Below are 13803 nucleotides of genomic sequence, written 5' to 3' on the forward strand. Positions count from 1 at the left end.
TTTAGAGTCATCGCCAGAAAAATAACTTATTTGACAATTTTAACCTGTTTCAAGTACATGTTCACTTGAAATAAGTAGAAAAATCTGCCAGTGGGACAAGATTTATCTTCTTATTACAAGCAAAAAAATCTTGTTCCACTGGCAGATTTTTCTACTTATTTCAAGTGAAAATCTACTTGAAACAGGTGAAAATTGTTCTTTTTTCCAGTGATGAGTCTTGTTTTAAGTGTAATGAGATTTTTTTACTAAAATGAGACATTTTAACTAGAAATAAGACAAATATTCTTGTTAAGATTGTGAGTTTTTGCAGTGATCCATGTTACTTATCCTGTGAAGGACAGAGTCATATTGATAAGTTCAGAAAAGTGTTTTTTATTGTTGTGTTTTGATGTATTTGATGTAAGCCCAGTGGATATTTAAAGCTTACAGAAGGCTGCATTTAACTGCTGCTATGTCATTCCTGCAGTATTTCTGCAGCTGTTTTGGTCACTGCTATTATTTGTAATATATTATATTATTTGTAATCAGCACAAATTATCTGTCCCCATATGATCAAATCCACCATCCCCCCCTGTTTTTTTTTTTTTTACAACTCGAGTACTGGCTACAGGTGAAGGTCAGAACATTAGAATATGGTGTAAAAGTTAATTTATTTCCATAATTCAATTAAAAGGTGAAACTAATATATTACATAGTCTCATTACATGCAAAGCAAGATATCCTAAGCCTTTATTTGTTATCATTTTGATGGTTGAATTGTTTATTGATTTCATAAAATATTCAAATTTTTTTAGATTTTTTATTTGGGGTTTTCATAAACTGTGAGCCATAATCACCAAAATTATAACAAATAAAGGCTTGAAATATCTCACTTTGCATGTAGTGGGAAATAAGATATTTGTTTCACCTTTAGTTGAATTTACTACGAATGAAGTTTTGCAATATATTCAAATTTTCCGACCTTCACATGTAGATTATGACATCAATAAATAAGAGCATAATATATGTCCGTATTGGTTCAATACGGAACGCAACTTTTAATTCAAGGGATGGGTGGTGACCCAAGTTACGTAACTTTGGGGAGCAGAATCTGAACTGCTCGTAGATCCACATCACACTGGACGATCATCCGGGCGGCTGTACAGACACTGCAGAATTTGGTTTATTTCCTCCTTCTCTGAGTTGGCATGCTGAGGGGAGACCACTTTATATATGTTAAAGCAAGAAAAAACCTGGTTTTCACAATAGGTGCAGTGCATCGATGGAGGGGGAATACGAACTGGCCTGAAAAAAAAATTTCAGTCAAAAATATATTTTTTGCTTTAATCCCTGATAAAGCCAAACAAAACAGTCTGGTAACTTTATTCAACTCAGAATCTCATTCAGTTGTAACTAAAACTGAAAAATACATTTTAAATCATTAGTCTTCCAGGAATCCACTAATAAAAAGTGGAGTCGTACTCCGTCCTGGTCTCTGATTGGTCCGTCGTTGCCAGCGATAGCAACACCTGAAGTTGGTCTGAGGTTGGAACATTTGATTATGTTGTGCCACAAGTAGATGCTGTTTCAGTTATCAAGAGAGTTATTAACAATTGTCCTTCAACAATTATTAATAATTAATAATAGGGTAGATTATTTATCAAATTGAATTATCAAAATCACTTAATCGTAACGGGGCAGCACCTGGCCGTTACCAGGAAAATGATAACTGCAGCAAAATCAGTCTCAAGATTAATTATTGAAGGATGAAATCCGAACTCTGGCTCCGGCACCCAACGTAGCGGCAAATATGTGTAAAATAAACAAGCACGACTTCTTTCAATCAGAATTTATTTACACCAGTGTCAAAAGGTAAAGCAACACTTGGAATAAAGTCTGATGGCCATAAAACGGCCATTCCGAATTAAACTTAATTCCGAAGTAAGTGGCCGGTTTATTCCGATTTTAAATCCCAATAGAATAATTCTGCGATCATGTAAACACTCAAAGAAAAAAACAAAGAAAAAAAAAGTTTAAATGAAATATAAAATAAATAAATAAAAAATAAAAATAAATGAATAAAATTAAATAAAAAATAAAATAAAAATAATAATACAAAATAATTAAATTAAAATAAAATAAATAAATACATTAAAATAAAAATGTATCCACTCATTCCTCTTTAAATGAATCCCGGTCTTTCTTTCTGCTCGTTCCCTCCCCGTCTGTCTCCATGACCTTATATTCCACTGGGCTGGTTTTCCTAACAAAGTTTCCAGATGCAGCAGCAGTAAACGCTGGTCAAGAGCAGAGACATTTATTTAATAAATATACATCATTAAAAGAACACATGGAAACAGGAAACATTGTGATCTTTTCAAAGTTGTAGCGGCTAAGTTAGTTTAACTTCCGGTAGTTTAACTTCCGGTCCCCCCCCTATCCAATCAGAACCTTCCCAACCCCCAGACCTGGAGAGGAATTGGAGAAAGACTGTAGGAACAAAAAAGGCCGCTGAGGCCGCTTGCTGACGCGTCACTCAAAGAATGGGAAAAAATAAAAGTCAGTTGAATTGGTGCTTAAACTGGTCCAGGTTTATTGTAACAAAAATCACTTGGCAGCAATCGATTATTATAGTGCAAAAATAAACTAAACAATGAATATTTGCGTGGCTGAAGCAAAGCAAAAACGGTGACGGTCAACAAAAAATATATCAGCCTACGATATGAACGCTTTCGTTTGTCTTCCACCCGCCACCACACAATCAAACCAACCCACCAACAAATTAAAGCCACACCTATAAGCCCCAACATGATGACGTAACACAAGTATAATTTCAACGTATCCATAACTTAAACTTAAAGTACCATTATAATTAAGCAAATCAAGAATGTTATTTTTAGCTGCTACAAAGACCATCAAACGTGTTTCCATGGAAACCTCAATTCAGAATTACTATTTCCATGTAAACTCCGAGGAAAATAGTTTAATTCTGAATTATTTAATTCTGAATAATTAATCCTGAATTAAACCCCTCCTTTAACCGTGGTTCCTTGTTTGACCTTGTTTGACCTCTGTCTCCGGTTCGTCCACCAGCCGGTCCAGAACAGCAGCAGCGCGGCGGAGCAGGCCGAGCTCGTCTCCCGTATCAAAGGTCTGGAGCTGGAGAACAGCACTCTGCACAAAGGTGGGCCGTCATTCTTTTATTCATTTAATATTATATTTTAAAGCTTGAAGACGTTTTCCTCCTCTGGACCAGGATTGGGTTCTGTTCATCATGCAGTGGCGGCGGTGCATTTCACACTTCACTGATGTCCAACTGAGTCCATAAATACCGTTCATTAACCAGCATTTCTAACTGCAGGACTGAGGAGAAGTTAGAAACACACTGAAGATTATGGTTCTGCGCTAAACCAACGCAGAGCAGTCCAAAACCTGAGCAGATCAGGAAGTGGCTGGTGTGACATCTGTTAACAAAGCATGTGACAGTTTCATAAAGACAAAAACTAGTTTAAAGGTTAATTAACCTCACAGTCGGCTGTATTAGTTGCGGCGACGGATTCACTATGTCTTTTCATACTTGGTCTTCAGGTGTGAATAAGGTTTGTCGTGTTGAACAAAGACCTGTTCGTTCCTCCACGCCAAATCTCCGCCTGGCAAACATTGTACTTGGCTGTTGGGCTGCCTTCGCTTTCAAGTTTATAGTGTTTAGTTTTATAGTTCAAGTTTATAGTGTTTCCACGCTTCAGACATGGTCTCTGTTTATCTATTCAATTCAATTCAATTTTCAGCAGCAACAGCAGACATCCACGTAGGCAGGTGGAAGCAGCAATGGTTAACCGGGGGGGGGGTGGGAACACAGGCCAGAACGCAGCTCCCGAGGCTCCAGCCTGCAAACATGCACAAAAGAGAAAAAAGGGGGGGCCGGCACAAGAAACTACAGGAACAATGGACAAAAATGATAGCTATGAGATATTTATAATAAATAAAAATGGAAATGGAGAAGAGAGGCAGGGAAGAGGAGAGGAGAAGAAGGGTGAGAGGCACCGCCCAGCGGATCATGTCGGTGCCCCCTGCAGCATAAGCCTATAGCAGCATATCTACCACCAAGCTATATTTGAGACTAACTATTATAGTCTTGTTCTATAGCTGCAACTATAACTACTGACTCTAACACACTAGAGTTTACACTACCTAGAGATTTACCAACACCAGCTAGAGGTTTACTAAACACTAACTATAGGCTTTACTAAACAGAAAGGTTTTAAGTTTAGTTTTAAAGGTGGAGGTGGTGTCAGCCTCAGCCTCCTAATGGTGCCTGATAGCAGAACGCCCGCCCTCCAAATCTACATTTAGATACTCTAGGAACTACGAGTAAACCTGCACTCTGAGAACGGAGAGCTCTGCCAGGAACATAAGGCACTATCAGGTCTTGTAAATACTGCGGAGCTAAGCCGTTTTGGGCTTTATACGCAAGTAATAACATTTTAAATTGGATTTGGATCTGAGTGTAGGGTGGTGACCGTGTTTCTGATCTTCTGGTGTCTCTGCAGTGGTCGGGGATCTACGCGCCGCTCTCTCCAAACTGGAAAGTCGAGTCGCCGTCCTGGAGAAACCTCCTCCGTCAGCAGCAGCTGCTCCAGTCGCCTACACAAACGTGAGTCCAACATCCTCCACAAACGTGGGTCCAACATCCTCCAGCATCCATATCTCCGTCTGCATCTGTCGTTAATTTAATGTTAACTCTCCAGGGAAACGTTGTCCAGAAGAAGACTCCGGTTAAAGATGAAGAAGAGGAGGAGGAGGATGATGATGACGACATGGACCTGTTTGGCAGCGATGACGACGACGAGGCGGAGAAACTGAAGGAGCAGAGGATAAGAGAGTACGCCCAGAGGAAGGCCAAGAAACCCGCGCTCATCGCCAAGTCCTCCATCCTGCTGGACGTCAAACCGGTGGGTTGGTTCTGCTGATTCACGTGTGTGTGTGTGTGTGTGTGTGTGTGTGTGTGTGTGTGTGTGTGTGTGTGTGTGTGTGTGTGTGTGTGTGTGTGTGTGTGTGTGTGTGTGTGTGTGTGTGTGTGTGTGTGTGTGTGTGTGTGTGTGTGTGTGTGTGTGTGTGTGTGTGTGTGTGTGTGTGTGTGTGTGTGTGTGTGTGTGTGTGTGTGTGTGTGTGTGTGTGTGTGTAGCGATAAGTCGTGAACTTCCCTCAGAGCTGCTCTCAGCCAATGTCCTTGATGTTATCAGACGGCTCGGTCAGTTCTGAAACAGGTACACAGATGTTCCTGAGAGGGGAGGGCTAGTGGGGGCAGAGTCACCTGTTTACATTCCACCAGGGAGATTGTGACTGGAGCAGCCGGCCAAACTGCTCTGTCAAGGTCAGATTATAGAATCAACAATTATATTGAAAAGAAACAGGCAGATTCCAGTAATTTTCCGTCTGCCTTGAGTCTCTGGTTCATCAATGACGACTCCAATCAGACGAATTTGTGATCACCTTCCTCCTGTAAAATGCTATTGGTCTCGAGTAATTAAATAGTCTTGATTAAAGTCTTTTTACACCTTAATGTAGGGCTGTTCGATTTTGCCCAAAAATAAAATCTCGATTTTTTTTTTTCTCTCAAAATCCGATTTTCGATTGATTATTTTGTGAATTGACAAAAGGCAAAGAAATGATTTCAAATATGCTGTTTTTTTATTGAACATTTGCCCCATTGGGCTTTAAGTGCAAACTTTGCTCTTATTAAACCAAAAATGAATGAATAAAGTGCAAAACTCTGTAAAATAAGTTGAAAAAGTTTTTAAAAATATAATAAAAAATAAAGTTTTATCTCTGAGGGAAAAATCGATTTTACGATTTTCACGTTTTAACATCGTTCTAATTACATAATCGCGATTACGATTTAAAATCGATTAATCGAACAGCCCTACCTTAATGCTGTATTAGAAAACAGAAGGGCTAATAAAGCATTTAACCTTTTTACTTGAAACCTTTGGGAAGCGGCCGCTCGGCAGAAAAAGTTCTTAAAGTTGCTGCAAAGATGGAACTGGAGGAACTGGAGGAATAAGAACTGGCCTGAAAAAAGATTCTCCAAAATATTTTTTTGCTTTAATCCCTGAAAACGGAATGTGTTAAAAACTAAATCTGATCCTCTTGACCCCAGTGGGACGATGAGACGGACATGTCCCAGCTGGAGGCGTGTGTGCGGTCTGGGACATGAACTAATAACCGTCTCTCTCCAGTGGGACGATGAGACGGACATGTCCCAGCTGGAGACGTGTGTGCGGTCTGGGACATGAACTAATAACCGTCTCTCTCCAGTGGGACGATGAGACGGACATGTCCCAGCTGGAGGCGTGTGTGCGGTCTGGGACATGAACTAATAACCGTCTCTCTCCAGTGGGACGATGAGACGGACATGTCCCAGCTGGAGACGTGTGTCCGGTCTGGGACATGAACTAATAACCGTCTCTCTCCAGTGGGACGATGAGACGGACATGTCCCAGCTGGAGACGTGTGTCCGGTCTGGGACATAAACTAATAACCGTCTCTCTCCAGTGGGACGATGAGACGGACATGTCCCAGCTGGAGACGTGTGTCCGGTCTGGGACATAAACTAATAACCGTCTCTCTCCAGTGGGACGATGAGACGGACATGTCCCAGCTGGAGACGTGTGTCCGGTCTGGGACATGAACTAATAACCGTCTCTCTCCAGTGGGACGATGAGACGGACATGTCCCAGCTGGAGACGTGTGTGCGGTCGGTCGTAGCCGACGGGCTGCTCTGGGGGGCCTCCAAGCTGGTGCCGGTCGGCTACGGCATCAACAAGCTGCAGATCTCCTGCGTGGTGGAGGACGACAAGGTGGGGACGGACCTGCTGGAGGACGAGATCACCAAGTTTGAAGACCTGGTGAGTACCGTTTACCAGGAACCATTTAAGACCTGGTGAGTACCGTTTACCAGGAACCATTTAAGACCTGGTGAGTACCGAGACGTTTACCAGGAACCATTTAAGACCTGGTGAGTACCGTTTACCAGGAACCATTTAAGACCTGGTGAGTACCGTTTACCAGGAACCATTTAAGACCTGGTGAGTACCGTTTACCAGGAACCATTTAAGACCTGGTGAGTACCGTTTACCAGGAACCATTTAAGACCTGGTGAGTACCGTTTACCAGGAACCATTTAAGACCTGGTGAGTACCGACCGTTTACCAGGAACCATTTAAGACCTGGTGAGTACCGTTTACCAGGAACCATTTAAGACCTGGTGAGTACCGTTTACCAGGAACCATTTAAGACCTGGTGAGTACCGTTTACCAGGAACCATTTAAGACCTGGTGAGTACCGTTTACCAGGAACCATTTAAGACCTGGTGAGTACCGTTTACCAGGAACCATTTAAGACCTGGTGAGTACCGTTTACCAGGAACCATTTAAGACCTGGTGAGTACCGTTTACCAGGAACCATTTAAGACCTGGTGAGTACCGTTTACCAGGAACCATTTAAACACCGGATCATCAGGATAGGAAGCTGCAGCTGAGTTTTAGTCTGTGGTGTAGAGAGTTTTAGTTTTTTTCGTGCGATTTTTCGTGCATTTTTTCGTACGTTTTTTCGTGCGTTTTTTCGTACGTTTTTCGTACGTTTTTTCGTGTGTTTAATCGTACGTTTTTTCGTGCATTTTTTCGTGCGTTTTTTCGTATCTTTTTTCGTACGTTTTTTCGTACGATTTTTCGTACGTTTTTCGTACGTTTTTTCGTACGTTTTTTCGTGCGTTTTTTCGTGCGTTTTTTCGTACGTTTTTTCGTACAGTTTTTCGTACGTTTTTTGAGGCGTTTTTTCGTACGTTTTTTCGTGCGTTTTTTCGTACGATTTTTCGTACGTTTTTCGTGCGTTTAATCGTACGTTTTTTCGTGCGTTTTTCGTACGTTTTTTCGTGCGTTTTTTCGTACGTTTTCTTTTTTTTTAGTCTGTGGTGTATTTAGTTTTAGTCTGTGGTGTATTTAGTTTTAGTCTGTGGTGTATTTAGTTTTAGTCTGTGGTGTAGAGAGTTTTAGTCTGTGGTGTAGAGAGTTTTAGTCTGTGGTGTAGAGAGTTTTAGTCTGTGGTGTAGAGAGTTTTAGTCTGTGGTGTAGAGAGTTTTAGTCTGTGGTGTAGAGAGTTTTAGTCTGTGGTGTAGAGAGTTTTAGTCTGTGGTGTAGAGAGTTTTAGTCTGTGGTGTATTTAGTTTTAGTCTGTGGTGTATTTAGTTTTAGTCTGTGGTGTAGAGAGTTTTAGTCTGTGGTGTAGAGAGTTTTAGTCTGTGGTGTAGAGAGTTTTAGTCTGTGGTGTAGAGAGTTTTAGTCTGTGGTGTAGAGAGTTTTAGTCTGTGGTGTAGAGAGTTTTAGTCTGTGGTGTAGAGAGTTTTAGTCTGTGGTGTAGAGAGTTTTAGTCTGTGGTGTAGAGAGTTTTAGTCTGTGGTGTATTTAGTTTTAGTCTGTGGTGTAGAGAGTTTTAGTCTGTGGTGTAGAGAGTTTTAGTCTGTGGTGTAGAGAGTTTTAGTCTGTGGTGTAGAGAGTTTTAGCCTGTGGTGTAGAGAGTTTTAGCCTGTGGTGTAGAGAGTTTTAGTCTGTGGTGTAGAGAGTTTTAGTCTGTGGTGTAGAGAGTTTTAGTCTGTGGTGTAGAGAGTTTTAGTCTGTGGTGTAGAGAGTTTTAGTCTGTGGTGTATTTAGTTTTAGTCTGTGGTGTAGAGAGTTTTAGTCTGTGGTGTAGAGAGTTTTAGTCTGTGGTGTAGAGAGTTTTAGTCTGTGTTGTAGAGAGTTTATTCAGTAGCCGGCGGTGAGCAGACCTACAGAGCGTGTCTGGGTTGGTGTGCTGACCCAGAGTGGTTGGAATCATGACTTTTATACAGTAAGTTCAAAGTAGAAAAGGCAGGAATAAACAAGCCAAGTGAGAGACAAAAAGCAATTAAAGGGTATTTACAGTCAGATGTAAATGTCGTCCTTGGGCATTTGTCATGAATATCATTCAGTTGGAAACTACCCCATAGGGTGTTGTTGATGGATGTGCTGCTGGTCTGGGGCTCGTGTTCCATATCAAGTTAAACGTGAGAGAGAGAGAAGCTTTTTAATGTTGTTAGTTTGTCTCAGCAGAGTAGAAACAGAAAAGTATCTACTCTAGTTCGACCCTGGTGGGAAGAACCGGTAGATGAGAGAGAGACGGAGACAAAATAACGGTAGACGTCTTTATTTCTGCTATTTCTGCTTCAGACACTGAACACGACCAACAACAAGCATCTTAAAACCTTATTTTGGCTTCATTTCCAAGACAAAAACAATGTAAAATAAAAAATTTGCATTAGTGTAAATATTAAATTTAAAATAAGAAATCTGCATTAGTGTAAATATTACATTTAAAGTAAAAAAGCAGCATTAATGTAAATATTACATTTAAAATAAAAAATCTGCATTAGTGGAAATATATCATTTAAAATAAAAAAAATCAGCATTAGTGTAAATATTACATTTAAAATAAAAATAAAAATCTGCATTAGTGTAAATATTACATTTAAAATAAAATAAAAAATTGCATTAGTGTAAATATTACATTTAAAATAAAAAATCAGCATTAGTGTAAATATTACATTTAAAATAAAAAATCTGCATTAGTGTAAATATTACATTTAAAATAAAAAAAATCTGCATTAGTGTAAATATTACAATTTAAAATAAAAAAAATCTGCATTAGTGTAAATATATTTAAAATAAAAAAAAATCTGCATTAGTGTAAATATTACATTTAAAATAAAAAATCTGCATTAGTGTAAATATTACATTTAAAATAAAAGATCTGCATTAGTGTAAATATTACATTTAAAATAAAAAAAATCTGCATTAGTGTAAATATATTTAAAATAAAAAAATCTGCATTAGTGTAAATATATTTAAAATAAAAAAATCTGCATTAGTGTAAATATATTTAAAATAAAAAAAAAATCTGCATTAGTGTAAATATATTTAAAATAAAAAAATCTGCATTAGTGTAAATATATTTAAAATAAAAAAATCTGCATTAGTGTAAATATATTTAAAATAAAAAAAATCTGTATTAGTGGAAATATTACATTTAAAATAAGAAATCAGCATTAGTGGAAATATTACATTTCCAGAATAAGAAGTAATAATTATAGTAATTGTAACGTGCAGCTACAGTGATGGTCTGGTGTTACATCAGTTTATAAACACGACCTGTTCACTAACGTGAAATAGACGGTTTTAAAGTTAAGGCTTTATCATAAACATTTGCACTTTGGTGACAGTTTTAAACCTTTTCCAGGTGTTTTTCATTGATATTTTGGTGTTTACACAGAAAATGTCCATTAACTAATAACTTAAATAAGACATGCTATCATAGTACTGTAAATATGTATAAATAATATGTAAAACACTCGTAAAGCCTCATGGCCGACAGCAGCACGGACACGTTTAGCTGTTAAAACTGATTGTTTTTAGATAATAATTGTCTCAGGATGAATTTATACTTGAAGCTCCTGAGATGACGGATGTTCCGGTGGATTTGAGGCAGAATGGTCTTAGGCGTTGGCAGGGGTGGAAAGTAACAAATTACATTTACTCACGTTACTGTAATTGAGTACTTTTTATGAGTAATTTGTAATTTTCTAAGTAGTTTTTGAAATATGTAATTTTTACTTTTACTCGAGTACATTTTGACCCAAGTATTTTACTTCGCTACATTTGAACCCCCTCACGTTACTGAGTACAAAATTTATGGTGAAAATCTTGTGGGCATTTTATATGGGTTTATTGTGAATAGCAGGATCCGGGGGGCATTGGGCACTTTATTTTGTGTTTGAATACTACTAAAAGGATCATGTTACTGAGCTCAGCTGAGCTTTTACAAGTGTGGATGTGTACTTTAATATGCCTCGAAGTTAATTAAAACAACTTGTGCTGGATTTGATTCGTGACTCATCCTTTTTTTGCATTAAGTAACTGAAAGTAACTTTTACTCAAATTACATTTTAAATGAAGTACTTTTGTACTTTTACTCGAGTAAATTTTTAGATGAGTACTTTTACTTTTACTTTGAGTAGAATTTAAGCAAAGTAAAGATACTTTTACTCAATTACAATTTTTCAGTACTTTTTCCACCTCTGGGCGTTGGACAGATGGAAGGAAGTCCTGACAGATGTTTAGGAGGTTTAAACTCTGTAACGTCGGCCGGGGACGAGGCCACGTGATGAGCTTTTATTGTGAAAGGTGACGTCCCGTTTCCTGTGTTTCAGGTCCAGAGCGTCGACGTAGCAGCTTTCAACAAGATCTGACCTCCGTCTCCTCCGTCTCCTCCGTCCTTCTGCTGGTTCTACGTTAATGATGATAATAAAAAACTCTGCACTGAAATCTGTTGAACGTTTGGTTTGATTCAGAATCTGGTTACATCAGTTCTACTCACACCTATACATACGTTTTTATATCTATATAGATATCTATCTAGATATCTATATAGATATCTCTAGATATAGATATCTAAATATATCTCTAGATATAGATATTTAGATATAGATATCTATATCTAGATATAGATATCTAAATATATCTCTAGATAGATATCTATATCTAGATATATTTAGATATCTATGATCTAGATATCTAGATATATCTAGATCATAGATACACACACACATGCACATTTATTCACACATGTTGGGGTTGGTGTGTGTCTATTTATCTATTTATCTATGCCATAAAAACAGGGAGGGGGGAGGGCCAAGTATCGATTGACACCGACCCCCCCCCCCCCCTCCCGAACTACGTGTCCTTGTCAAATGTATTTATTAAGTGTTGAATGTGCAGTGTCTATTTTGCTGTTAAAACCGTGAGGCGGGGAGTGCCGGGCCACGCGGGACAATGCCCCCCACGACCCGGGCCCTTCGCCTATGTGCGTATGAAATCGTGTAGGGGGGGAAGGAGGGGGAGCGGAGGCCGAAGCCAGGAGGCAGGACCAGCAAAGCCGGCCCTGGAAAGACGCCCACGCTCCCCCACCGGCCATCCAGTAGACGGGGGCCGGCCCTCCGAGCCGGGCCAGGGCCCCACCGTACCTCCACGGGCGCCCCCGGCGCCGCCGGAGCCCCCAGACGGAGGGGGAAACAGTCCAACATCCTCCCATTCATACTGACAACATAAGACAGACACCTGGGAATGGTGCCACCCCGCCGCCGTGCCCGCCCGTGCACCCCCCGGCCTGGGGAGGCCCGATCCCCGGACCCGGCCCCACCCCCCCCGGGAGACCAGAGGCTTTTTCTCTTGAATATTTTGTTCTAATCATTTGTTTCAGATGTACTGGAATTATTTTCTGTATAACATTGAATTTGGTTCAAAAAGTCTTTTTTCAAACTTGAGTCTTGAAAAAGAGGATCGTCTTATATTCGGGTCAATACGGTAACTATAGATAAATATGTATTTATACACTCACCTCCTCCATCAGTTGGGGGTCCAGAACCAGACCGAGGCCGCGTCCCCCAGCCAGACTCCCGGGACCAGCGGCTGCTGGAACCGGGTCTGGACCTGGACCAGCAGCCGGACCCGGGTCGGGTCAACGGTCCGGTCCACGGCGTAGAACCAGAGCCGGCCCCGGTCCTGGTCCAGCAGGACCCCGACCCGGCGGGGGGGAGTCCCCGGTCCGGGGGGCAGAACCACCCGCTCCTCCTGCCCCCCGTGGGCCAGAACCAGGCCCGCCGGGCCCAGCTCCAGGCTCCACGAGGACCGGTTCTGGCCCAGACGGCAGGAGTCCGACGAGCCCTGGGGGGGACCAGAACCAGACGTTAGGGGGCAGAACCAGAATAACATTTTTATGCAGGACTGGAGATCGGCTAAGGTCAAAGGTCAGGGTTCAGATTTCTCCATTTTCCAGGTTAAAGTATATTAAGTCTGGACTGATTGAGTCATGTGACCAGTTCTGGCTGAATGAGTCAGCAGCTGACTGCTGGTTGCCCCGGCAACAAGAACCTCTCTTCAGAACCTTCCGGTTTGGCTGTGAGAAAAACCCAGATTTTGGCTTCTGACAAGGTCTCAAATAACTCTGATTTGTGATCAAACCGTAGCTCGTAGCAGAAAAACAAAGACATCGTGAGAGACACAGAAGCCGGCAGATTCTGATAAACTTAATTTGTATCTATTCAGATATTCCTTTAAATGAGTGAATAAGCTCAGTGCGAAGACAGAGTGAGATTCTTTTGGAGAAAACGTTTGATTACATTACAGTGAATGGAGACTGAGACAGGTATTGGCGCCGCTTTAGCCCCCCCGTTTAAATGTTGTGCATACCCCGCCTGTCAAAGTCACATTTTATGAATCCCAACACCTATGTCTACATTCTGACCAAAAATTATTTGTCTCCTTTTTACGGTTTGGCCGTGAGCTCGAGTTACAAATAAAAATCAGGTCATTTTTAACAGCTTCTCCCACTCTAGCAACCGACACCCGCACTCTAGATTTGACGAAAAAGTGATTTCCAGTCCTCGCTTGAGCGCTCATATCTTGAAAAGTTTACATCTTAGGAACAAACTGTTTGAGGTTTGGAGAGAGAAGAGAAGTTTTCCTCCATTTTGAAGTTTGAATGACATTTCTACGTGCAAGTATGAGAAAGTTAAGTGACTCAGAAAAAAGGTGAATTTTGGCTTTATTTTATAACCTCCTCCCATCCACAGTAGGCTTTTGTGACATTCCGCGCCACACACATACATGGGAATAAAAAGAAGACTTGCAAGGTTTGCAAAACTTATCACGGGATCACGTCGCTAATAACGAGCATTTGAGGAGAAAACACGTC

At 40.6% G+C, this 13803-nt stretch overlaps 1 protein-coding gene across 5 annotated transcripts in view; it reads left to right on the plus strand.

Moving 5' to 3' along the window:
* The window catches only part of eef1db (eukaryotic translation elongation factor 1 delta b (guanine nucleotide exchange protein)), a 28299-nt gene extending 16924 nt beyond the window's left edge, over positions 1-11375 (plus strand). For 3 of the 5 annotated variants that reach the window (XM_061738917.1, XM_061738914.1, XM_061738918.1), the window contains 5 exons: positions 3073-3163; positions 4530-4633; positions 4728-4931; positions 6693-6887; positions 11261-11375. In XM_061738917.1, coding sequence (XP_061594901.1) covers positions 3073-3163; positions 4530-4633; positions 4728-4931; positions 6693-6887; positions 11261-11299 — 633 coding nt within the window. In that variant the 3' untranslated portion in view covers positions 11300-11375. Of the gene's footprint in view, positions 1-3072; positions 3164-4529; positions 4634-4727; positions 4932-6139; positions 6292-6692; positions 6888-11260 lie in introns of those variants that run through there. The other 2 variants (XM_061738916.1, XM_061738915.1) reach the window with 2 other exon arrangements.
* Positions 11376-13803: the final 2428 nt, after the last annotated feature.

Source organism: Cololabis saira, chromosome 13, assembly GCF_033807715.1.
Source record: "Cololabis saira isolate AMF1-May2022 chromosome 13, fColSai1.1, whole genome shotgun sequence".
Taxonomy (NCBI): domain Eukaryota; kingdom Metazoa; phylum Chordata; class Actinopteri; order Beloniformes; family Belonidae; genus Cololabis; species Cololabis saira.